Source organism: Eupeodes corollae, chromosome 1 (genome assembly GCF_945859685.1).
Source record: "Eupeodes corollae chromosome 1, idEupCoro1.1, whole genome shotgun sequence".
Lineage (NCBI taxonomy): Eukaryota > Metazoa > Arthropoda > Insecta > Diptera > Syrphidae > Eupeodes > Eupeodes corollae.
In genome coordinates, this window is record NC_079147.1 from 166,253,605 (window position 1) to 166,279,906 (window position 26,302).

The following is a 26,302-nucleotide window of genomic DNA, read 5'->3' on the forward strand; positions in this document are numbered from 1 at the left end:
CAGTTTACATTTTCATTTCCAAATAAGATCGAATCATACAAGTATGTACAAATTATTTTATAAATACATTGAACATATCGGAACTCAAAGCTTGGAAGGAAGCCAACAGAAGAAAGCCGTAAAGCTGCCTTTAAAGATCACATTTCGAGCTTCCCATTACTGTCATTCAACAACTTTCAGAAAGTATTTAGGAGCATACTTTAATCTACAAAGGATGTTAAAATTTATAAGTAAAATCGTTTTATTTTTCTTCTTTCAAATACAATTTGTATATATTTTGTAGTGTGCCATACATTTATTTTTGAACTAAGCGACGATATTCCAAAACCGCAAAAGTGAGAGAAAATACACCAGCGGCAACTTCTTTTTTGCTTCCTATAAAGTACTTTAACTTTTTGTATTTCTACAAGACTTAAAAAATGCCTAGTGAAATAAATTAAAAAATAGTAAGAAAATCGTAAAATAGCTTCGGATGATAAAAAAAAGTTAGCTATAATGCAGACGAAGATGCTATAAAAAAGATGAACATGATTGTCTTCACTTAAACTTTGACATCTTTATTCTGGAAATTTCCCCATAGTGCAGAAATTAATATCTTCTGCATTTTGGTATTTTCTCTCTATCTCAAAAATATTATTTAGCGTCTTTTTTTAGAAATCTAATGAAGATATATGTAAGGCCATCGTTATTGGGCCATATTAAAATAATACCGTTCACTTGTACTAATATTTTGAACGAACAGATCAATTTTCAACTTGTCACAATAAACAAAATTCACTATACCTGGCAGTGCTAAGGGCACCTTTTGACGTTTTACTTTTTGCGTGTTTAGATTTGAATTTTGAACAAGTGACATTTCTGATTTTCTATCCTGCAAGTCGCATTGAGCACGTGTGAATTTTTATTATTAAATTTAAAATAGTTTTTCCAAAAAGCAACTAATAATATTGTTGCGGAATGGTTATTTTGGAGAAAAGTTTTCCACGAGGTGGAGTGCAAAATGCTACTCCAGTTTCCACTGATAAAAAGGAAAATATTGTAAGACCATTATTTACATATTATATCGGATTCAATAACCATTCTAATTCTAAAAATGTATAGATTTTCGGAGCAACACAACTTAAGAAGAAATCAGAACCCAAGCAGAGCACGAAAAAATCACAGGATGTGCTCCCGGAAGAAGAAGATCGCATCGAAATTGCATCTGCAGGAGTCGTCAACTACCAAACCCTGCAAGATGGCATGATAATGTTAGGAATTGTTAAGTCTGTAGACGAAATTTGTATTAAGATCTCATTGCCTGGAAGGATAGTAGTTAAAGTTCAAGCCTTATCCATATCAGATTCCTACACAAAGAACGTAAGTGAGTTCGTTAACAATCCCGATAATGTGGAGAATTATAAGCCGCTCACTGAGATGTATAACGTTGGCCAACTAGTGTATGGCAAGGTAATGGAAGTCAAAGAACAAGTCAACGGCTATACTGAAGTCTGCTTTTCCTTAAAACCAAGTGATGTTCACTCTGATCTGGTCCACTCTAACATTAAAAAAGGTTTCGTTTTTAGTGGTGCTGTCGAGGAAGTTCAAGAACACGGTTATATAATAGAAACTGGAATCAAGAACTTACGGTGCTTTCTGCCTATTGAAAAATCAAAGCCAGGACATGCTGTTGGAGAGTCAATCTTTTTGAAAGTCGAAGAACTAAAACAACACTCTTCGGCAACCACAATTCGTTGCAAAGAAATTAGCGAGAGTCATCTAAAGATCAAAGATCAGATTGAACCTAATTTGGATTACCTCCTGCCAACTGCTATTGTTAATTTTACAGTCACAAAGCACCTTAAAGATGGACTGCAGGGGACTCTGATGAATGGCGCATTCACAGGATACATCAACGAACACAATCTAAAAGAAGCGCTCGGTTCAATAGAAGATTTCAAATTGAATTCAACTCACAATGCTCGCATACTCTATGTTGCTCCGTTGACAAAGTTTGTCTATTTGTCTTTGAATTTGTTCGAATCTCAGGAATCGTCGACAGTTTTCCAGAAGGGAGAGATCGTGAAGAATGCTGCTGTTCATCACATTGGAAGCGGTGGAATAGTGGTTGTGTTGAATAACAAGTATAAGGGCTTGATATCCATGAAATCGATCAAAGCCAATCACACTGGCAATTTCGACATGGATCAAATGCTTAATAAGTACACTAAGAAATCAAAGCATAGCGTACGGGTGTTGGATTATGATTTTGTTGGTGGATTCTTTATTTGTACTGATGATCCAAATGCAGTCAATGAAAAAGTATTCACCGCCGGTGACATGTCGCCGGGTGACATAGTGACGGCCACTGTTGTTGGGAAGGAAATAAAGATGGGAGGTTATACGTTACAAATTGGAAAAGTAAATGGTAAGTTTTTGAGTTAATTGTTAAAATGAAAAATTAAGGCTTGGTCTGTCATCTAAGAATTAAAAAAAGACCATCTCTACCCACATCTCCTTTTATTAGTAATATTAGGTGTGTAGTACCTTGGACAGTTGAAAAAGTAGATTGGATAAAGTACTTTCATCTCTCTGAGAAACTGATGGATTTCACTCCATTTGCTCTGCGAAAGATCCTAAGAAATTGCTTGTCCAATTGCACTCACAAGCTTGACTCTTTAACCGAACCAAAGCCCTAAGACTTGCTTCTCACTGCGATTCTTATAAAGCACCCCTACAAAGTTATAAGACGGTTTGAAAATCTAAGCGATCTTACTGGCGATCTTTCTGGCTACGATTTTTTTTCAAATGATCCAGGGATGCCAAGCTGTCTGAAAATGCAGATAACTCCTGAACATTTTCAAGTGAAGAATCTCTGGTATGGGTGTGGAGGGCTTCACAGAGATTGTCTATTGGAATGACGTTGCAATAGCGGTCTCAAGAAGGTATCTCAACACCCTAAAACAAATCTTACAAAATGCCTTAGACAAACTTATACTTCTGGCTGATCGGTGTGGATTGGGTGTCAACCCACACAAAACCGAATTATTCCTATTTTCGAGGATATACAAAATTTCATATGTCAACCCTTTTCTACATTACAGGTATTTAATTAATTAAAGTTCTCAGACGAGGCTAAGTATCTGGGTCTTATTGTAGACAAAAAACTAAATTGAAACGTATTATACAAGAAAGAGTCAAAAAGCTACTGTAGCTCTCTTTTCTTAAACAAATCTATTGGTAATAAATGGGGCTTACAACCCCGAACTACGCATTGGTTATACACATCGGTAATCAGACAGCAGTATGGTGGATTGATTAAGATAAAGATTTAAATCGAGAAAACCTAAATAAAGTCCAACGTTCAGCTTGCCTATGTATAAGCGGATTGCTTCGCACGACCCCATTTGCGGCAATGGATACAATACTCTATCTCACACCTCTATATATTCTTAGCAAACAAATAGCTGCAAGCTCTGCTATTCGCCTTGAAACTTCATCGTATTGGGTTAACAACAATTTTGGCCACTACGTAATTTTTAAGTATTTAGAATAAATTCTAAAGAACACAAACTGCACCACCACCCCCACTGCAATTCCACAGAAACTTCCAGATCTTTCTGAGAGGATAGGACATTTCTGGAAGCAAAATAGCCCACTTATACACAGATGGATGAAAAACAAATGAATGGGTTGGTGTAGGTTTTTTCTCTGAACGACTAAAATCAAGTCTCTCATTTCGCCTTGCCAATCGTTGTAGCGTTATACAAGTGGTAGTTTTGGCGATAAATGAAGTCTTGTCCTGGCTTAAAGGAAACGTTATCAAAATCTGATATCCGTATTTTCTCAGATATTCAGGACGCTTTCAAATCTACAAACTCTGTAAATGTCGATAATCTCTAATGGAGATGGAACAACAGTTTAATATTCACCATTGCTTGGCGCCGGGGCATAGAGATATTCCAGGAATTTGTACGCCAAATGAACTCGACAGAAATGTTACACATTTTACTACATTTAGCTAGTGCTGAAATACCAATCGCTACATGTAAACTATTGCTAATGCAAGGAAAGAACGACACTTAAATGACGTTTTCATAAGCAGTACTGATGTGAAAGAGGAGGAACGATCTCCATCATATTAACATAATCAGTCTTTTACGTTTCGTTTAAGTCCCAATGAGGTTAGAAGAAAGTCTCAAGATTCATGTGGTATCACAATTAGCCATTAAACTGGCTTTAGAATGTCTTACTCTATTACGGACAGACACTTTAATCTAACGTAACCTATCATTATTTAAAGCTAATCGGGTTATTGATGTCAACATAATTGGCTTACGTACGAAATGGTGTTGCCTATCAGCTTCTACCACACTGTCGCCAGTGTAATAATGCAAATGTTAATTATATTTCGTTTAAATTCATGGTTCCAAGGCGCATCATTCATACCTGTTGTATATATCAGCTCAAGCCAGGACTCGACTTCCAAAAAATTCGATGCGCTGTCCGACTCTATCCAAAGATCTGTATCCTATTTTCCGCACAGTGAGGTCGCTGTTGCTGGCGATTTCAGTGTACAGAATTTTTCGTGGATGCGTTATTCTGGTCAGACAATAGTATGTCAAGATTTTTGCTGACTTAGTCAAAGTGACTTGGATTCCAGCGCAGATATGATTACAAACTTCATTCTTTGTGAAATAAGAAAATTTGTCCAGAATAGAGTTAAATCTATTAAGATGACAAAGCTAAACGCATGCAATTTTTTCGCATGTCTACAAATTACTTACTTACTTACTTAAGGTGGCGCTACAGTCCGGGGCGGACCTCGGCCTCAACCACCAAGCGTCTCCAGCCAGCTCGGTCCCTAGCTAGCTGTCTCCAGTTTCGCACGCCAAGTTGGTTGGGGTCCTCTCCCACCTGGGTGCGCCACCTGAGTCGCGGTCTTCCTCTACTGCGCCGTCCCTCGTGATTGGATTCGAAGACCTTCGGGCTGGAGCGTTGATGTCCATCCGCTCTACATGACCTAGTCATCTAAGCCGTTGGACTTTAATTCTGCTAACTAGGTCAGTGTCGCTGTACAGCCCGTACAGTACGTCGTTATATCTTCTCCTCCATTCTCCATCTATGCGTACGGGACCAAAAATCACCCGAAGAATTTTTCTCTCGAAGCATCCTAAGACGCTCTCATCTTTCTTTGACAGGGTCCAGGCCTCAGCGCCATAGATGAGAACCGGGATGATGAGTGTCTTATAGATGGTGATTTTACATGCTCGAGAGAGGACTTTACTTCACAATTGCCTTCTAAGTCCAAAGAAGCAGCGATTTGCGAGAGTTATTCTTCGTTTGATTTCAGCGCTGGTGTCGTTGTCTGCATTAATAGCGGTGCCTAGGTAGACAAAGTCCTTAACTACCTCAAAGTTATAGCTGTCCATGGTGACGTTTTGTCCAAGACGTCGTCGTTCAGTGTCCTTTTTTGATGACAGCATATACTTGGTCTTGCCTCATTGACCACTAAACCCATCTTCTTCGCTTCCGTCGCAATGCTCAAAAACGCTCCACTGACATTACGCTTTGATCTTCCAATTATGTCAATATCATCTGCGTATCCGAGTAATTGGATGGACCTTTGGAAGATTTTTTCCAGAACGATGTTGAAAAAGTCGCATGACAGTGCATCGCCTTGTCTAAAACCTTTTTTGCATCGGTGAGATCTTTTCCGACCTTGATAGCGCAGCGTGCATTCTCCATCGTCATTCTGCACAAACGGATAAGTTTGACAGGGATGCCAAAACTAGACATTGCACGGTAGAGCTCTTCCCTATAGATGCTGTCATACGCGGCTTTAAAATCGATAAAGAGATGGTGGGTATCGATTTGAAGCTCCTGGGTTTTTTTAAGATCTGCCGTAGTGTGAATATTTGGTCGATAGTGGACTTTCCTGGTCTGAAGCCACACTGATAAAGACCTATCAGGTTGTTGACGAATGGCTTCAGACGTTCACATAATACGGCAGAGAGGATCTTATACGCAATGTTAAGGAGACTGATGCCTCTGTAGTTGGCCCGACCTTCACTTCGTCAAGGTCGGGTAGGCGGAATTGTTGATCTGCGTCGCCGAGGTTGAGTGGTCATCGCAGTTATATAATTTGGAGAAGTGATCTTTCCATATTCTCAGCATCGACTGCGGTTCTACTACGATGTTCCCCTGATCGTCTTTACAGGCTTCGGGCTGGTACCCTTGGGAGGTTTTTTTTTACCTTTTGGTAAAATTTACGAACCTCATTCCTGTTGTGACATCCCTCTATCTCCTCGATCGCGCGCTTTTCATGCTTTCTTTTTTTTCATTTAAGAAGCTGGTGTTCCTCTCTCCTCTTCTGCTCGTAGAGCTCGCGAGCAGCTCTAGTCCTTTTGTGCAGCGCCGTTTTGTATGCCTCTTGTTTCGCTGCGTGCGCTTGCCAGTATTCGTCGTCAAACCAGGGGTTTCGCTGTGGTGGCCGTGTGAAACCTAGCACTTCAGAGGCGGCATCTCTGATGGCTGCAAGGCAATGTTGCCACTGGTTTTCAATGCTTAATGCAGGAAGCATAGGACTCCTTAAGAGTTTATAAGAGACTCGATCGGAAAAGGACATGACAGTCTCTTGCGATTGTAGCCGTCTAACGTCGAATCTTCTCATAGTACTTCCTTGTTTTGGCTTGGATCGGGATATCCGTAGCCGTACCTTGGCTACAACGAGGTAGTGGTCCGAGTCAATGTTGGCCTCTCGGAATGTTCGGATATCCTGGATACTGGAGAAGTGTCGTGCGTCGATTGCAATGTGGTGAATCTGGTTGACGGTTGATTGATCACGAGATTTCCATGTCCCCTTGTGGATATTAAGATGCGTGAACTGCGTACTAGCTACCAGAACGTCTCGCCCCGCAGCGAAATCGACCAGCCTGAATCCGTTGTCAGAGGTGGTGTCGTGCAGGCTGTATCTCCCGATTATCCCACCAAATATGTCTTCTCTTCCTACAAATTACGGCAAAAAATACTACAATGTCCCAAAGGTAGTACAAATTTTGGCCATTCGTAAAATACCTGACGAATTCTTCCTCTTCCTCGGTTCTTTCGCTCGTTGTCAATGACTCTCGATTTGTTAGCTCTTTAGAAAAAGCTAATCTTATCGCCAGTGAGTCTTTTGAATCCACATGTACTCGAGCGCGTAAGTGATCAATCTTTTTTTGCACTCGTATTGTGGCAAGAGTCCCAAGAGATCTAAGCACACATATATCCGCCGGCCCGGATGGTATCCCCGCTATTGTTCTGAAAAGGTGTTCTTCAACGCTGGCAAACCTACTGCGTAAGCTTTTTCATCAGTTCAAACGTAATGATTGCGCTTCTAGGAATGCTTATCAGTATACCCTCAAGCACAACTTCCGTCTTACAGAGAATCTTCTTTAGCCGAATGTGGAATGCCTCACCACACTCTATTTTCTCAGTCATCGCAATATTCGGGAATTCAAAACCAATGTGCACCGACTTCTCCTTTCAAACCCTCTCTTCTTTTCGACAACGCCATGCTGTACCTCTTCCCTATACAACAATCTTTCTTCAAGGACACGGAACAGCTCAGTTTTAGTGCTCTTATGGAGCAAATGGTAAAGGGTTTTTTCCGTCGATTGCTCTGTGTCCCATTAACGTACTTAAGTCTTTTGAATATAATTGAACTTGTATAGACTATCATTAACCTCTAGGCAGTCCCCCACATTACCATCTTTTGTTTGATTTAACTTTTTTATGTGTCAATTTCAATTATATATTTCTAATTTAATACCTGTTCTTCTTTTTTGCAGGAGCTATTGAACGTATATATCTTTCGCCGACAAGCACTGGACTATCTGAGAAGTCTAAGATTAAATGTCGTGTATTAGCTATCAACTCCGATCGTAATTTTGCCTATCTTACAAATTTAAGCGAATATTTGACAAAAGATTGTAAAATTCTAAACTCTATCGAAAATGCCAACGTTAATAGCGTTTATTTGGGTACAGTTGTAAAATGCGAGACAAACTTTGCCGTTGTAAAATTCTTCAACAATATTAAGGGAGTTATTTATTTTTCGAAACTCAATGGCAGTGCTACACTATTTGAGGGTCAAACAATGCATTTCCGTATTACATCACGTTCAGAAGATAACATTGTTTTGAGTCTGCCTGAGGATAAATTTGAACTTGGAGAATTTTGCAGGGCAACCGTAAGCCATGTGATGGATTCTGGATTAGAGATTCAAGTTGAAAGTAAACAAGAAGACAGCCTGAGTTTAAAAGCACTCGTACCGGATCGTTTGGTCTCAGAATTTCCCGATTTAACTGCCGTCAAACTAAGAACGTATAACATTGGACAGGAAATCACAGCTTGTTGTATATCGAAGAACGTTTTTAGCATAAGAGATTTGCAATATTTCCAAGAGGGAACAATTGAGTGGAAGCAAGTAGCCGTTGGAGACATATTGCGAGCATTTATCAAGAACGTTGACAACGATATCATAGAAATCGTAGTTCCAATCAAAGGCTTCTCCAAGACCGTAAAAGTTCATACGAAAATGTCACTGATCAAAGCAGTCAAGCAGGGAAGTGTTATTATGGTTCCAGAACAAGTTATTTATGTTAAAATACTGAGCAAAGAAACAGCAACAAAGACGCTTGGAGTCTCGGCAAAGCTATCTGATGTTTGGGATGGGAATTTAGCACAGACCGGGGAATACTTCGCAAAGTATTTGATCGAAATCCATGAAATCAAAAAGGCATTGAAGAAGGGAAGCAATCCGATAGCTAAATTGACAATTGGAGAGAAGGTCTTAGCAACATTTCAAGGAACGAATGCAGACACAGGGGATTGGTTGATGGAGGTGGACAAAAACAAAGTGGTGGGTTTGATAAAGAAATCGTTGCAAGGCAAGCAAAAGCCAGCAAAGGAAGGGGCTTTAGTGGAATGTATTGTACTTTGGGTGGACTATTTGAATAATGTTGTTTATCTAAGCAGCAATCCAAACGATGTGAAACGCATAACAAAGAATAGAAACATTCCAGAGAATCTTGTTTATAAAACTGGAATCAACGCTAAGGTGATGTTAAAGTTGGACAATGCATTAGTGTGTTCGCTTAAGAAGGGAGAGAATCCATTGGCGTATGTTCCGACACGGCTGCATTACAATGATTTCGAAGCTGGCAGTACGAACGCGGTTAAAGAAGGCGATTTTTGCAAACTTAATTTCATTCATGAGAAACTTCCCATAGCTGTGTTGGAAGAAACTCACAAGTTATGGAATGACATGTCAAAATACAAGAGGAAAATAGAAAAGAAGTTGGAAGAAATGCCACCAATAAAGAAAATGAAGAGAGTGGATAAAAAAACAAATGACGATGTACCAACAGAAACAGGAACAGTTACCAAGACCCCTTTGTTTTATGAAGATCGAGTTCCAAGCATAGTTGATACTTCAATTGAACCTCCTCCTTTGAAACGGAAGCGGACATTGGAGCAGTCACGAACTCCATTGCAACAAGAGAAGAAAAAGGAGTCTCAAACAATTATCCCAAAGATAAAGAAATCTTCTGGTAAAGAAACACTTCCTGGCGCAACAAATTTCTGGTCCACGGATCTAAATAGTTCAGCTACCACCAAATCTGACGACAGTAGCAGTGATAATGATGATGAGCCTTGTGGTGAGAGCGAGACAAAAAAGAAGAAGAAACAAACTGCCGCTGAAAAATTCAAGGCTGCACGTGAAGAAGAAGCTCGCTTGCGTGAAATTGAAGAGAAATATGCGAATCCCGATATCCTGCCCGAGACCACAGACCAATTCGATCGTCTAGTATTGTCCGGACCAAACGACAGTAAAAATTGGATAAACTACATGGTATTCCATTTGCAAGCAATGGAAATAGACAAAGCCAGGGCAGTGGCAAGGCGTGCTTTGAAAGCTATATCTTTCCGTGAAAGCGAAGAGCTGGTGAATATTTGGGTTGCATTGTTGAATTTGGAACTACGTTATGGTACAAAGGAGAACTTCAACGATGTCCTTAAAGAATCATTGATGAGTAATGATCAAATGAAAATTTACATGCGTGTTTTGGAGATCCTAGCAGAAGCTAATAAGACACAAGAATTGATAGAATTGGTTGGTACAGTTACAAAGAAATTCAAATTGAACATGGAAATGTGGAAGTGTTGTGCGATAGCTTTGTACAAGGTTGGCATTCATGACCGGGCGCAGCAGATGATGCATAAAGCTTTGGCTGTACTCCCAGAAAGAGAACGTAAGTTTGAATTTTTGAGGATTATTATTATTTATTATTAGTAATTAAAATTACTATTAATATGTATTCAAATATTTAAGTTAAGAATCTTTGAATCTTGAATCTATTTAAGTTCAGAGTGAATATTTATTTGTTTACATTTCCAATATTTGTGGTGTTGGATTGATGTTTGAAAGTTTTCATATTTCTATGGATCTTAACAACATTCGTGGTCAAGAAAAACTGCTATCCGCACTGTGTGAAAAAGGCCAGCTGTTTTGGCATTGAGTGAATCTCAAATATCTAGTTAACCAGGGGCGGATCAGTATGCAGATTTTCACTACGGCATAACACTAGTGGAAGTCTGTTATTGAAAAATTCAAATTGGATTCTAGATAGAACATATGTTTTAGGGAATTGTCTGAATTTGTTTTACTAGTTTTTGTACATTAAAATGTTGGGATGAATTTTAGCAACATTCGTGGTTTAAGAAAGAACTACTATGCCACATATGTCTACACTGTATCAAACAGGCAAGCTGTTTTGGCATTAAGTGAAACTCAAATAGTTAAAGATTCTGATCATTCGGAATTCAATCTAAATAGGTATAATTTAGTGCCATTATTTTTTCGTCGTGATGGATTAGACGTGTATATAAGAAATGATGTTGCATACCAACTTCAGCCACAATATGTGTTCTAACACAAACTTTAACTTTATGTGGTTAAAAATCAATCAAATGAGCACATCTTCCTCGCATGTTTTTTATATCGAAGTGCAAATCTGGGCATAAATTCAACTTTTAACGAATTTGATGCTTTGTTTGACTCCATTCAAAGAATTGTCCTCACACTGAAATCGTCATTCCGGGCGAGATCAATGTACACAATTCTTCTTGGCTTCGTTATTCTGGCCAGTCAACACCGAAAGGAAGGTATGTTGAGATCTTTGCTGAGGTAAATCAATTAACTCGGCTTGTCGATGAGCCAACTCAAATCCTTGACGTTGCAGGTCAATCCGCCAACATCCTAGAATTGCTTCTTACCTTTGACCCTAATAAATACAAAATCAGTGTATTACCGCCTCTAGGCGCTCAGACCATTGTGTCGTATCTGCAAAATTCTCATGTCTAAAAAACCCAGTTAAAGAAAAAATTCCTATGAGAACCGTTTGGCAATATGAGAAAGCCAACTCGGACAGACTCAATGAATTCTTCAGGAACTTTAAATGGTCACTATGCTTCCTCGATAGTGATGTGGATTCCAGCGCAGATATGGTAACAAATTTAATTCTTTGTAGAATGAGAAATTGTTTCCCGAATAAGGTAAAATCTATCAAACCCAAATAGAACTCATGGTTTGACCGAACTGTAAAGAGGTTATTAGTTTCCGTTTTTATAAAGCCAACCACAATTAGGAAAATCGGAATAGATTTAGATTAGATTAAAATGATTTTATTTATTAACAACATAATAATATAATAATTTACATTTACAAAATCTTTATGGGGGGGCTTTGCCGTCTGCCGATTGGTAAACTGTTTATGAAATTTTTAAATTTAAATAAAAAATATTTTTAAAGAAAAATAAAATGAATCACTAATGATTTACTTGAAATATTAAAAGCTACCATTTAGTATTCTATCTCTATAACTTAGAGCTGTTTTACAAAAAAGTAATAGCTTTTCTGACAATTGTTTCAATATATTCCGAATTTGTTCCGTTAAAAGCGTATCTTTACCAAAGAAATGTCGTATTGTTTCAAGAAGAGTCGGACATCTACCCATAAAATGAAATATATCTTTTCTTTGTAGTTTGTTACATATATTGCACAATATTGGAAGCTCATCTCGGTGTGGCCTTTAATTAAGCGGAAGAAGTTCTACCCTCGCCCTTAGCATCAATGAAATGGATTCTACGGCTAGTTCGTCGCTGAAGTAGTTTGCATGTTGAAGGTTATAGTTGAGTGTACTGTACACCGATCTGTAAAGGGATCCTATTGCTTCACTTTCATACTCATTCTTGCAGTTTATATCTGTGTTGGAAATGATCTCGTAGAGTCTTTGTTTCCAGTTATTAAGAGGCTTTTGGTCTAGGCTTAGATCGAAATTACACAAACGTGCACGATCCAGCCACTCATCATACCATCCAACTTTTCTGCTCACTGTTATTATCATGATCCTTTATAATGTAATCAGACTGTAATTTTAGAGTTTTATGTATAACGGTGATAATCCAGTTTTCAGGTTCAACGCATAGTTTGGTGTGTTCGATGGCATTGCTGACTTCCCTATACTTGCGCTGCGTAAAGCTTGATTGATTCTGCAACAGATTCAAGAACTTTAAATTTCGTGCTATAGTTTATTTATATCTCGCTCTAAATCCCGCTTGGTACACTTTGAGCATATTGTTGTGGTTGACCCAAGATGTAAGGCGCCGTTGTAAAATAGTCGTACAAATTGTGTACGATACGTTTAAAAAGCATATTCCCCTATAGTTGTTTGGATCGGATTTGGAGCCCTTTTTATAGATTGCGAATATCAAAGCTTTCTTGAAATCTCGAGGCATATTACCCTTCTCAAGGATGTAATTCCTCCGGAATGCGATCACACCCTGGTGCCGTTTTGCAGATCTTTGATCACCGCATTCGTTTCTGTCGCTGTCATTTGTGCATTCAGTATATCGTCTTCAAAGCAGGGAGAAGCAAATTGAATGGAGTTTGTACAGCTTTGTAGTACCCATGGCATGATGGTTAGTGCGTTGGACTGTCATGCAAGGGGTCTTGGGTTCAATCCCTGCCTGTGCCACCTTAATTTAAAAATATTAATTTTAGCGGGTACTGCCTCTTGCGAGGAATTGACAAATCCTTCAAGAGTAATTCTTGTCATGAAAAAGTGCTTTCTCAAAACTAGCCTTTCGGATTCGGCCTAAAATTGTAGGTCCCTTCCATTCCTGACAACAGTACTCGCACACAGGAATAGTTAAGAGTTTTAAGTCACTAGGCCCTGGTTCACAACGGACTGTTGCGCCACCCAATTTATTTATTTATCCAGCTTTGTGGATTTAACAGCGTTTTGAACTAAGAGCACAATGAAGATGCATTTAAGTTTTTGCTTATGGTGAGTCTCGTTCCATTAATGTTACGCACTACATTCCAAAAGTTTGCTGAATTTGTGCAATTTGCGAGGTTTCTTGCTTTTTCTTCACAATAGATTTTCTTCTTATTGCAATATAGTGCTTTATAAAGTGTATTTACCTCAATATATTGGGCTCTGATACTGTCGACTACTCTTACGAAGTTAACGTTCGTTTCCTAGCTTGCATGCATTCTGCATTAAACCAGTGTAGAAAATCGGAATAAGTTCAAACAAGCTAGAAAGACCTGCAACGGTCATATTCAACAAACCACATTTTTGCATCACCAAAAATTAAGTCAAAAAATACTACAATTTCGCAAAGTAGTACAAATTTCTGGTCACTTGTAGAAAACGGACGAAACACCACGTCGTCCTCGGTCAAAACGCTCGTTTACAATGACACTACCTACGAGGGGCGTTCAATATATTCTCGGTATCGATATGAAGGAAAATGCGAATTCAATTTAAATTGTTTTTATTTTTCAATATAATCTCCCCTAACATCAATGCATTTGTTACATCTTGAGATTAGCTTTTTTAAACCCTCAAAAAAATAAGTTTCCTCTTTCCCTGAAAAATACCCATTTATTGCCGACTTGAGTTCTTCATCATCCGAAAATCTTTTTCAACGAAGACATTTTTTCAAATCCGGAAACAGGAAGTAATCACTAGGGGCAAGGTCTGGACTATAGGGTGGATGTTGAATTTCTTCAAAACCACAATCTCGCACAGCAGCCTTGGAAACTCGCGCCGTGTAAACAGGAGCGTTGTCATGAAGAAGCAACACACCCGCTGCGAGTTTACCCCGTCTTTTCTTTTTAATTTTCTCCCGCAAATTATGCAAAGTGGAAGCGTAGGATTTAGCGTTGATGGTTTCACCTTTTTTTTTGTACTCAATGAGTAAGATTCCCTTTGAGTCCCAAAAAACTGTGGCCATGAGCTTCCCGGCAGACGTAGTGACTTTGAACTTCTTCGGGGGGGTCTGTTCCTTTTTTATGCCACTGCATGGACTCTTCTTTGCTTTCAGGGTCATAGTGGTGAACCCATGTTTCGTCCCCAGTAACAATCCGATGCATAACACCGTCCGCGTTCTCACTACACATCTCCAAAAGCTCTCTACAGTATGCGATTCTCACTTTTTTCTGAGGCGCTGTGAGCATTCGTGGCACCCACCTTGCACTGACCTTTGAAAGGTTAAGATGGTCATGAAGGATGGTGTGAATGGTACCAGTCGAAAGCGTGGTGATCTAAGCCATCATTTTCACCTTTATTCGGGCATCCTCGAGAACAAGTTTTTCGTATTCTTTGATGCTCCCGTACAAGCACTAGCCGGGCGCCGGAGCGGGGGTCGTCTTCAATGCTCTCTCTGCCTCTCTTGAACTCACTTGACCACTTTTGCACAGTTGATAATGAAGGTGCGGAACCCTGGTAAACTGCCACCATTTCTTCATGAATAGTTTTTTGACTTTTTCCTTGCTTAGTGAGAAATTTAATTACAGCGCGATGCTCAATTTTCATCATCATCGTCTCAGATGCCATTATGATACTGTTTAAATAGAGATTTAACGGTAAATAATAATCACATTTATATGAAATTTTACATGAATGCACTAAAATAATAGTATTACTTGATAAATAAGTCAATTATATAATTATCACATAATATCCGATATCACCAAAAACGCTGCAAGTTGTTTAGAATTTCTTCGAAGGTGCAAGAAATGTTTCACCCCTTCTGATCTGGTTTTAATTAATACAAAGCCTTGATTCGTCCAAAACTTGTGAAATACTGATTATGTTAATATGATCGAGATCGCTTAAACATTATAGAAGAATTGTTCTAGGTAATTCTTACATTTTTCAGCAAGAGCATGGGATTTACAGAGGAGGTAAAGAACTGTTTCCTCCTCTTCCTCATCCCTACAGCTTTTGCAAAAGTCATTTGACAATTCACCTAGTGTTGTGGCGTGCTTTCCTATTAGACAGTGCACGGTTATGAGACCGATTATCCATCCATCTTTGTAAAAGTGGATTGACTTTGAAAATGATAGGCGATAGAACTATTACTGAAACATTTACATCTTTCGAACACCGCTGCAATGTTTCATACCTTTCGTTGTTTAAAGGATATGTTTAAAATGTTTTGTCGAATTAGCCAGTTGCATCCCCCTTCCCTCTCGCACTTCCAGAAATGCTAATCGGTTTACCCTTGAGCTCAATTTCGGACGTACTGTTAAGTATAGAGATTCTTTTTTTTACCACTCATCGAGAATGTGGAATGCTTTAGCTTTACCGAACTCTGTTTTTCCCTCGCATTTTAATATTCAAAATGTCAAATCTAATGTGCACCGATATCTCTTCTTAAATCCTTACCTATTTTCCAAACACTTTTTTTACACTTCAGAATTTCAGAAAGTAGTAAGCTTATAGCAAGCGTCAAACTACGATCAGATGCTCATCATAAGTGCATGTGTTAGTTGTTAGTAAAAAATAATACAAATATAGCCTAACACACGCACAAAATACAAAACAAAATTAGCATTTAACTATTACAGAACAAAAATTAGGATAGTGGAGCACTGGTTCTAAACAATGATTTTAATCCCACCTTATTTAAATTTAAATCTATCGATGAACAGTTTAAGTTATATAAAATGCTCATTCGACTTAAAGCTTCATTCTTGCCATAGTTAGTTCTATGGAAGTCAATATGTATAAAATCAAACGTGCGCAGGTGATGAGTTCCACCCCGGTAATTCAAATGTACACAAGATAGCAAATAAGGTGCATCAATTTCACCATTAATGAGTTGATGAAAAAATACTAAGTCATTATTAACACGCCTTTGATGGAGAGATTGCATTTGAAGAAGTAGAATACGATGTTCATAGGGAGGCAGATCATAGGGATCTTCCCAAGGAAGACCTTTTAGAGCAAAGCGAATGAAATTATGTTGAATTGATTCAATACGTTTTCTATGAATTTCGTAATAGGGAGTCCATACCTGCGAAGCATATTCAAGATGAGGACGAACATGGCAATTATACAAAGAAAGGGTAACATAGGGATCATTGAACTCCTTTGCCCAGCGTTTTATAAAACCAAGCATAGAACTTGCCTTATTAACAATAACATTGATGTGATGTGTAAACTCTAAGTTGGAACAGAAATGTACACCTAAATCTTTAAATGTGGAGACACGACAGAGTTTTTGCTGTGATATACAGTAGTCAAATACGTTACTGATTAGTTTTTTAGTGAAAGTTATAGTCTGGCATTTTAAAGGGTTGAGTAAGAGGCTATTTTTCCCACACCAAAATGTGAAACTATCAATGTCGGCTTGTAAAAGAATACGATCATGGTTTGACTTTATTATTTTGAAAATCTTCATATCGTCAGCAAAAATAAGAAGTTCACTTGAGCGTAGACATGACGATACGTCGTTAATAGACAGGATGAACAGAAAAGGGCCAAGATGGCTTCCCTGGGGAACACCAGATTGAGCAACGAAAGGTTCAGAATGACAATTTCTAAATTTTACCTCGTAGGATCTGTTTTCAAGGTATGACTTAATCCAAGCTAAGAAAAATGGTGGAAAACCAAGAGCCTTAAGTTTAAATAAAATAATTTCGTGGCTTAGTTGGTCAAAAGCTTTAGAAAAGTCAGTGTATACACAGTCAACTTCATAACCTTGTTCTAAAGCGTTTGAACATATGTTTGAGAATGTGAGGAGATTAGTAACGGTTGATCTTTTTTCACAAAACCATGTTGCTGTTCGCAAATGATATTTTTACTAAAATATGCTACGCTTTCACAAACAACTTGTTCAAATACTTTAGGAATGCAAGAAAGCTTTGCAATGGGCCTGTAGTTGCTTATATCCGACTTGTTACCTTTCTTGAAAATTGGTGTAAGAAATGACTTCTTCCATATACTGGGAAATTTGCCTGTTTTTAGGGAAAGTTTGAATAAAAACGTAAGGGGTTCAACTAAAACATTACTACACTTTTTTAGTACTATCGGGGGAATACCATCAGGACCGGCTGAGCAGTCATCATTCAACGTAGATAAAAGATCAAGGACCGTACTCTGTAGTACAGGTATGTGGCTACAGCTAGTTTGCGAAAAAGTGTGATTATTATGAAAATATACTTTATCAACTTCTTGAGGGCTATTAACAAATGACTCACGGAAATTCGTCGCGAAAGCGTTACAGATATCAAAAGTTTTATCTAACGAAAGGTTCTTGTAATTGAAGATAACTGGAAAGCCATCTGATTTTTTCTTTGAGTTTACAAAATTCCAAAATTTTTTAGGATTCTCTTTCAAAGAGGTGCCCATATCAGTAACATAACAAGCATATAAATAATTAGAAAGAGATTTAAATTGGTTAAAGAGTTCAACATAAAAAAAAACTGTGTTTAAACGTAAACATATTAGGGGTATTAATAACCCCTTGAGTGGATGTACATTATAAAAAAATAATGAAATTATATCTTGTTTAGTTAAGTTAAAATCAGCCACTACCTGCCAAAATTTGCCAAACGAATGTGGAAAGTTGTTAACAGCTACATTTTTGCTATATTATTCCATCCATGTTTTTTTATACTAAAAAGTTAAGACCTTCTTTTTCTTTTTTTTCAGATGTTAATACAATTGTCGCATTTGCAAACCTTACACACAAATATTCGAAAAATCCCGAAACGGCTCATACCCTATTAGACCAAGTTGTTACATCGTATCCAAAACGTGTTGATGTATGGTCACAGCTTATAGATATGTTAATTAAGGATGAACAAATTGAATCTGCAAGGTAAGTCTAATGGAACATTATCTGGGCATTTCTATAAATTTTATCTTATTTCCTTTATTAACAGGCGAACACTTGAGAGAGCTGTTATACAAAAAATACCGCTGAAAAAAATGCGTACAATATTCAAAAAGTTCTTAGAATTCGAACAACAACACGGAACACCGGAAAATGTTGAAAAAGTGAAAGCTCAAGCAGCAGAATATGTAAAGAACAATTCATAAATAACTATATATTTATACATATTGTTGTTACATAAAAAAGAAAACTTTAACTTAAATAAAAGCTATATTAAATGTGCACATTGTGTAAAGACACGCCCCATTGGTAATTTATTTGGTTTTTGCTTTGATGATGAATTATAAAACAAAGTAATTCGTAATGTAAGTTATTATAATTGGTTAGTTATAGATTTAAAATAAATCAAATGGTAAAAAATGGAATAGTTGATTTAGCCATAATATAAAACATACAACAGCCAGGAATGCTCCAAGAATATATGCCCGAATACGCCAGTGATGTCGACTGCCATTTAAAAGCTGCACTATTTGTTGGGCTTCCTTTTGGGTTTGTTCAATGCTTCCAGAATTATCAATGACAAAATGCGATTTTTCGCATTTTTTATCTAGTGGCATCTGAGAGGCGATACGTTTACGGGCATCTTCCTCATTAAAATTATTTCGCTTCCTTAAACGTTCCAGTTGCTGATCACTCTCGCTGTGTTAAAGATATAATTTGTTTAAAAAAATAGGAATAATTGTTTAGAAAGAGTATTATGAGTAATGTAGAGAGGAAAGAGTATAATATTAAAGTGAATACTTAAAATAAAATAAATTTTGTATAGGACCCTAAAAACCAAGTGACATTTATAATCAAAAGTGCATACAAGAAAAATTGTACAACGAGAGAATAGTAAAATTGTATTCATGATGAATGATTAGTTAAATTTTGTAGGTATTACACGTTAAGGTTGCAGTTGGTCTATAAAGTGAATTATGTAGAATGCAGAATTTGGACATCATTTCTCTTTTTTTTTTAAAACATTTCTGTTGCTGCCAAGGATGTTCAAATGGTAGACATGTGCATTCAAGAGGACACAAGCGTCCACAGGTTTTTCTCAAAACCAACCTCTGTCTATCAACTCCTATTCTCACTCCCCCGTGGTGAACTTCGGGTGCCTAGTATCTCAACTTGAAATTGGGTTCCAACCCCAGTGGAAAGTTGTTGGGGGCAGCAAACGAGAGAGGTGGGGAGAGGTGTTTCCACTAAGGCACCTCTCTTTATCCAGACGGCAGCGGACGAATTCCCGAGATGGAATCAACGGTGGCGTCTACAGTTCCAGTAAGGTTGAACTACTTAGTGAACCCCTTATAGGGCTTCTTCGACTTATTCGGAGCCCAGGGCTATAAGGAGCGGTTTTATCCGGCTCTCCATCTTTGGAGTTATACTTAGGATCTGGCCCTCCAGGTTGGGTGTTGTGCGTCGGGGTGACTTCCTGGCCACGTAAAAGCTTTCATAGTTGCGAAGCACCAACAAGCCTCGGATACGGACGGATTTACTGTTGACAACCAACGCAAACGAATAAAGGACAACGAACTATATATACGAACTATAGATATGCACGTGGAATGTTAGGTCCTTTGTTCGGGATAAAAGTTCTTATTCCAAGGATAGTGAAACTTTTGATCATATCATCGCTGGCGTCAAAGTCACTATCGAAGAAGCATAGTGGGCAGTAAAAGATCCTGAAATAATTATTGACACCGTCCCAGTTGGCACTCTTGTTTTGCTAAACTGTTCTCTTAGGAGCTTTTTCTTTAACTGAAGTGTTTTGACACAAAGGCATTTGAAACACAATGGTCATATATGCTGCGGAGATAGAACACTAACAATATAATATACTTATATGGATCAGAGGTTAGAAACAAGCCAAGAATGTTTTCTGCTAACAAATCAAAACCAATTTCCAGAAATCCTAGAGCCGATGCAGACAAATGAACCGTTGGATAGGATTTTTTTGTTAAGGAAATATAACTCAATAGCTAAAAGGCAAGGATCCTCTGATAAGACGTGGAGATTATTGGCAAAATCGCTTATTCTTTGACACATATTTTTAATTAATGTGTTTTTTAAGAAGAAACACTCGTTTCAATTCAAGTGAATTGGAGATATACTAAGTTATAAAAAGTGGTTGAACCCAAGTGCAATCGAATCGGTGCTATGCATTTCATCTCAATTGACCTTCAAACCCTTTGCTAACTTCATCCGGCTGTGCATCAACATAAAGTCAGGCATTGCAGTATTTAGAAGCAATCGTTTTAAATACAGATGATAGTGTCAGTGAAAAACGTCAGGAACAGCAACATGAAACTAAGAGCTGTCAGTTTTAGAGAAGCAGTGTGTACATCAAGAAACAACCTTAAATTTTATCAACGAAAGTATAAAAAAATAGAAGGAATACCGAAGAAAGTAGCGTGATACCTCTCTTTTCTAAGAAAGTCATAAAAAATAATGGAGGGCACTACTAGGAGAGACATAAAGGTTCTGGAGTTGATGCTATATGTGTTTCTGAAACTTGGTATCCCATTAACTTTCCCAGCACCATGTTTCATTTAAATGATTATAGACTTTTTAGGGCTGATCGAGGTGATAGAGGAGGTGGAGTTGCAATTTATGTTCGTGATGGCATTACTTTTAGGATTAATTGTGCATCTAGCCCTGGTAGTCCAATAGAGTATATTTTTGTAGACATGATATGCTATTGATTGGTACAGTTTACAGACCCAATAGATTCGTTGATCTTTCACCTCTCGTATCTCTTATGGAGGAAATTGCTGTGATGCCAACTAAAATTGTTTTATATGGGGATATTAATAGTAATCTGTTAGTAGAAAGCACGTTAGTTGACACAATGAGATCGTTTAATTTATCACCGGTAAATGAACATGAGCCAACTCATTTTACTAGTAGTTCAAGTTCACTACTTGATGTTATTTTTGTTAGTAACATGAATGATGTTCTGTTCTATGACCAACTTGTTGCTCCTGCCTTCTCAAAACATGATCTGATTTTTCTCACTTTTAATTTCAATATAATTCGATCCCCAACAATTTTCGAGTATCAAGATTTTAAAAATGTAAATTATTCTGCTCTTGAGCGAAATGTTTCGATGATTGATTGGGATAGACTTTACTCTATGCCTTCTCCCAACGATCAAGTAGAATTTTTTCAAACTAGCATTGAGTATCTATTTAACACGTATGTTACCCTTAAACAACATTTTTTAACACATCGGTCTCAACCATGGTTTACTCCAGAAATTTACTCTCTCATGTACCGTAGAAATCAAGCATACCTTCGTTGCAAAAGATATACACCCCTATCACAGAGTCCCTCGTAGCGAGTCCCCGAAAATTGTGTTACGCTACGAATACGAATACATTTACATCATAAGCCCCGAACGAATTCAAGAAAGCATTGCCACACAGAAATACTAATTTCGGAGTTTTAAAATCAGCTAATATGCGTCAAAATAAGAAAATTAAATAAAAGTTCGTTTTTCATCTTTTGATTTGTTCTTATTTTTATTTGTTTTTGTATTTAAAAGTTGATTTTGGTATCAAAACGGCGCACTACAGCGCTAATTGGATCTGAGGCTAGGTTGCCTTGAGATCGCCATTTCTACCTATCTTAAAAGTTGATAGTATTGTCGTTGCAATCTTTGCAATAAATGAAGAAAATACACGAAGACTGGATGAATCATATGATTGACGCGAAGTGGTTGGAATACGCCGTGGAACATTTCCCACATCAACTACGTCTGATCATCATCGAAACATCGGCAAGTTGGTACTTTTCACAAGGTTCATTTGATTCTAAAGGCTCGGAAGAATTTTCGTATATATAAGTTTGTGGATCTTTTATTCCGCTGGTCAAAGTTCATTCATTCTTATGACACCTTCTTCGAGGCTGCTAAAAAATGCATTCTATTTGCCACCTGCAGCTTTGCATTCTTTTTTGTTCTTAACCATGTTCCTCTTGATTTATGCCTTCCAATCTAACCACACTTAAGAATTAAATTAAATTATAAAAAAGTTTGGACTAATTTATTCAATTTACTTTTTTCCAGCTAGAGGTGTCCTTAGAAGGTGGGCCTAAGCTATTTAACTCTATTTTTACTGCTTCCCAAAACGAATTCACTTCGTCCTTAGGGATTTTTGAAAAATTCTTGGGCAATTTCAAGTTTTTCTTGAAGCATTTCATAAAGCCTTTCGAATTAAATTTTATTTGTGATAACTTTATTTGCCCTACAAAAAAAAATTTAAAAAAACATACATAGGTAAACACTTTCACATTAAAACAATAGTAAAACTTACATGATTCTTTTCATATATTTTATTTTTATTTAATTTATCTTCGCAAGCTTAATTTTTTGTTCGTTTTAAAAACTCCGATCAAAATAGTTGTTCGTAGAAAAAACTGCCAAACTTCCTATTCATTCGGGGCTAGTGATACCAATTTTCACGAACTCCGAATTTCGTAGCAAATTTTTTTTAGTACGACGGGACCAATGATACAATTATTCGGGGTTCGTACTACGAATCTATTACGACGGGGCCTGTGATAAGGCTGATAGGTTAGAAGATCTTCACAGATCATATCGGTTATTTCGAAACCAAGTCGATTGTAAGATACGCACTGAAAAATCAAAAGTTTTTAAAAATCGTCTTAATTTATCCATTAATGGTCGAAAACTCTGGAACAATCTACTTAATATCGGTATTGGTAAGCAAAAAAGTTCTAAGTGTCATGACATTGACATCAATGAGTTGAATAAACAATTTTTAACGTTGCCCTCTACATCTTCACTGGATCTGTATGAAGTATTTAACGAAGGTAATTCTTTAGCCTCCCAATCTGCTTTTGAGTTCTCTAGGATTGATTGTACTGAAGTGGTTGAAAGCTTTATGCTAGTTAAATCCAATACAGTTGGAATTGATGGTATACACCCTGTTTTTATTGGAGCTTTACTAACACTTCTTTTGACTTATATTACACATTTGTTTAATACAGTACTAACAACCAGTATTTTTCCAACGATTTGGAAGCAAGCAAAGATAGTCCCCCTACCAAAATCATCTAATGGCAAGGATTTATGCAAAGACAAATAAATACATACCTAAGTAGAGTCGATTTACTGACACCTTTTCAGTCCGGTTTTCGTCCAAAACATAACTGTTTGACAGCGCTATTGAATGTGTCTGAAGACATTAGACTAGCTGTTGATGTCGATAATGTAAGTTTGTTGGTTCTTTTGGATTTTTCAAAAACTTTTGACACTATCGAACTCTCGATTCACATACGTAAGCTTATTCATCAATTTAATTTTTCATCTTCTGCTGCTAATTTGCTTCATTCTTATCTAAGTGATAGAAAACAGGCTGTAAGTCTCTCCAAAAGGTTGTCTTCTTGTTTGCCGGTCTTGAAAGGTGTTCCTCAAGGATCGATATTGGGCCCGATTCTCTTCTCGCTTTATATAAATGAGTTGCCATCGATATTGAAAATATGTATGCTGATGACGTGCAACTTTACTTGAGTAATCCTCTCGGTCTTATTGAAAATTGCGTTCATAACATAAATCAGGACCTTTTAAGTATCCATATTTGGTCCCAAAAAAATGGCCTGTTTTTAAATCCGTCGAAAACTAAATGCTTAGTTATCTCTAAAAAGTCTCTTGATCTTTCTTATTTCCCTCGCTTAATGCTCAATGATATAGTTATTGACTATGTGGAAACAGCTAAAAATCTTGGTGTCATTTTCAACAGATCTTTAACTTGGGAAAACCACATAAATTCAACTGTTGGTAAAGTTTACGGTGCTCTTAGGGTTCTTCAAGATTCCCAATACTTAACTCCCATTGAAACTCGAAAAATGTTAGCTAAGACTTTGATTATTCCACTCCTTACATATGGTTGTGAAATCTATTGTAACTGTGATGCTGAGAGTAGACGAAAGCTTACGGTCGCCTTCAACAACACAGTAAGATACATCTACGGTCTTAAAAGATATGACCATATCTCCGTGTTTGCTTCTTTTCTATTCAACATGCAGTTTAAGTATTTTCTACAATATCGAACACTTTTCTTCTCTTCAGTATTAAACAGACGCATCAACCACATAACCTTTATTACAGATTACAATTTCCTACTTCAAATAGATCAAAGAAGCTTAACATCCCACGATAACATGTCTAACATCTGAGCGGCAATTCTTTGTCAACGCCATTCGATTATGGAACTCTTTGCCAAGTGATATAAGAAGGCTTGGAAATGTTAAAATATTCCAGAGCAAACTCATTAACTACTTCTCTCTGAGTGACTTCAAAAATTATGCATTAACTATTTATTTGTCGTTTACCTAGATTTATATTCTCTTGAATACCTATTTTCTGTTGAAAACTCTTATATCATAACCATTTTAAATATTTGCAATTATAAAACAGTAAGCTTTTTATAAATTTTTAAACTTCAACACTCTATTGCTAATTAGTTAAATTAGAACCTTTATACATGGCTTAGTAATCTAATTTAACTCTAGTTAGAAATAGCGGAGACCGGATGCCAATGATTAAACTTAAATTACCTCAACCTCGCCACAAGTACCAAAGTACAGAAAACAACTCATACTCACCATGTCACAGTTATTATTTTGTGGATAAAATCCATCAGAATATTAGTCTCAAAAAGTAATGGCAAATCGAGAACAACATATTGTGCACCAGACATAAGATGCTTGAACACTTCCATGGTAATTGTCCTATGAATGCGTGGGTGAGTGATTTCATTCAAAAGTCCTCTCTTCTCATTGCTACTGAATATGGCTTTTCCCAAAGCCTCACGATCAATCTCGCGCGTTGGCAGGAAGACTTCATCGCCAAAAACTTCTTTGATTTTATACCAAGCTGGTTTTCCTGGTTCAACAACTGACCAAATCAAATGAGAGAGAAAAATAAACAATAATTCGATAATTTTATTTTATTTATTCAACCTTACTTTGTCTTGCAATTTTATCAGCATCAATTATTGGAATTCCATTTTTTCGAAAGACTTCAGTTACTGTACTTTTACCAGTTGCTATTCCACCCGTTATTGCTACTAAGAACATTGTTTATTGTTTTTTTAGATAAATTTTTAATTTGAAATTATTTAAAAGAATCTCAATTCAATTTGAGATAAATTTTATTTACACTGAAATACAGTTTTTTTACTTCGTTGACAGCTGATTAAACGTCAAACGTAACGTGACGTTAAAATTATGTTAATTAGTAAATATTTCGATTTCATCACAGTGACACCTAGCGCCTAATAGAAAATATAGCAGAGACTTCCTTCGTTAAAAGAAACTTCCGACGCATTCTTTACATCGTTATTTTACAATGCTGTTTTAAAAAAATGTACTGGGGAAAATATGCCACTCATGACCTATTTTTGTAAATAATAGATACCAAAAAGTAATCAGCTAAAAAGCAAGATTGCACTTGATTACAAAATTGGTAAAATTTGATGTTCGGATTTCAATATTACGGGAATAAATGAAGGTATTGAGTTAAAATGATTTCATTATGTGCTAAACTTTGTTGTTAAAGTAAGAAACTAATCTTAGAAAAATAAAATCTGAATTTTTACTTACTTACTTACTTAAGGTGGCGCTACAGTCCGGGCGGACCTGGGCCTCAATCAACATGCGTCTCCAGCCAGCTCGTACCCTAGCTAGCTGTCTCCAGTTTCGCACGCCAAGTTGGTTCAGGTCCTCTCCCACCTGGGTGCGCCACCTAAGTCGCGGTCTTCCTCTACTGCGCCGTCCCTCGGGATTGGATTCGAAGACCGTTCGCTTTACATAACCCAGCCATCTAAGCCGTTGTACTTTAATTATCAAAGCATCCTAAAACGCTCTCATCTTTCTTTGACAGGGTCCAGGCCTCAGCGCTATAATTGAGAACCGGGATGATGAGTGTCTTATAGATGGTGATTTTAGATGCTCGAGAGAGGACTTTACTTCTCAATTGCCTTCTAAGTCCAAAGAAGCAGCGATTTCAGCGCTG

General features: G+C 37.2%; 2 protein-coding genes across 2 annotated transcripts; one reads left to right on the plus strand and one right to left on the minus strand.

The window, feature by feature from the left end:
* Positions 1 to 847: 847 nt before the first annotated feature.
* On the plus strand, positions 848 to 18,518 carry LOC129953969 (protein RRP5 homolog). The gene is made up of 5 exons (XM_056067538.1): positions 848 to 1,038; positions 1,102 to 2,407; positions 7,812 to 10,277; positions 18,036 to 18,204; positions 18,269 to 18,518. Exons 1-5 carry the CDS (start codon positions 958 to 960, stop codon positions 18,423 to 18,425), a joined length of 4,179 nt encoding a protein of 1,392 aa, XP_055923513.1. The 5' UTR covers positions 848 to 957; the 3' UTR covers positions 18,426 to 18,518.
* LOC129953970 (dephospho-CoA kinase) lies at positions 18,493 to 25,462 on the minus strand. The gene is made up of 3 exons (XM_056067539.1): positions 25,254 to 25,462; positions 24,892 to 25,183; positions 18,493 to 18,918 (listed from the first exon to the last, which is right to left on the minus strand). Exons 1-3 carry the CDS (start codon positions 25,363 to 25,365, stop codon positions 18,615 to 18,617), a joined length of 708 nt encoding a protein of 235 aa, XP_055923514.1. The 5' UTR covers positions 25,366 to 25,462; the 3' UTR covers positions 18,493 to 18,614.
* Between the last annotated feature and the right edge of the window lie 840 nt (positions 25,463 to 26,302).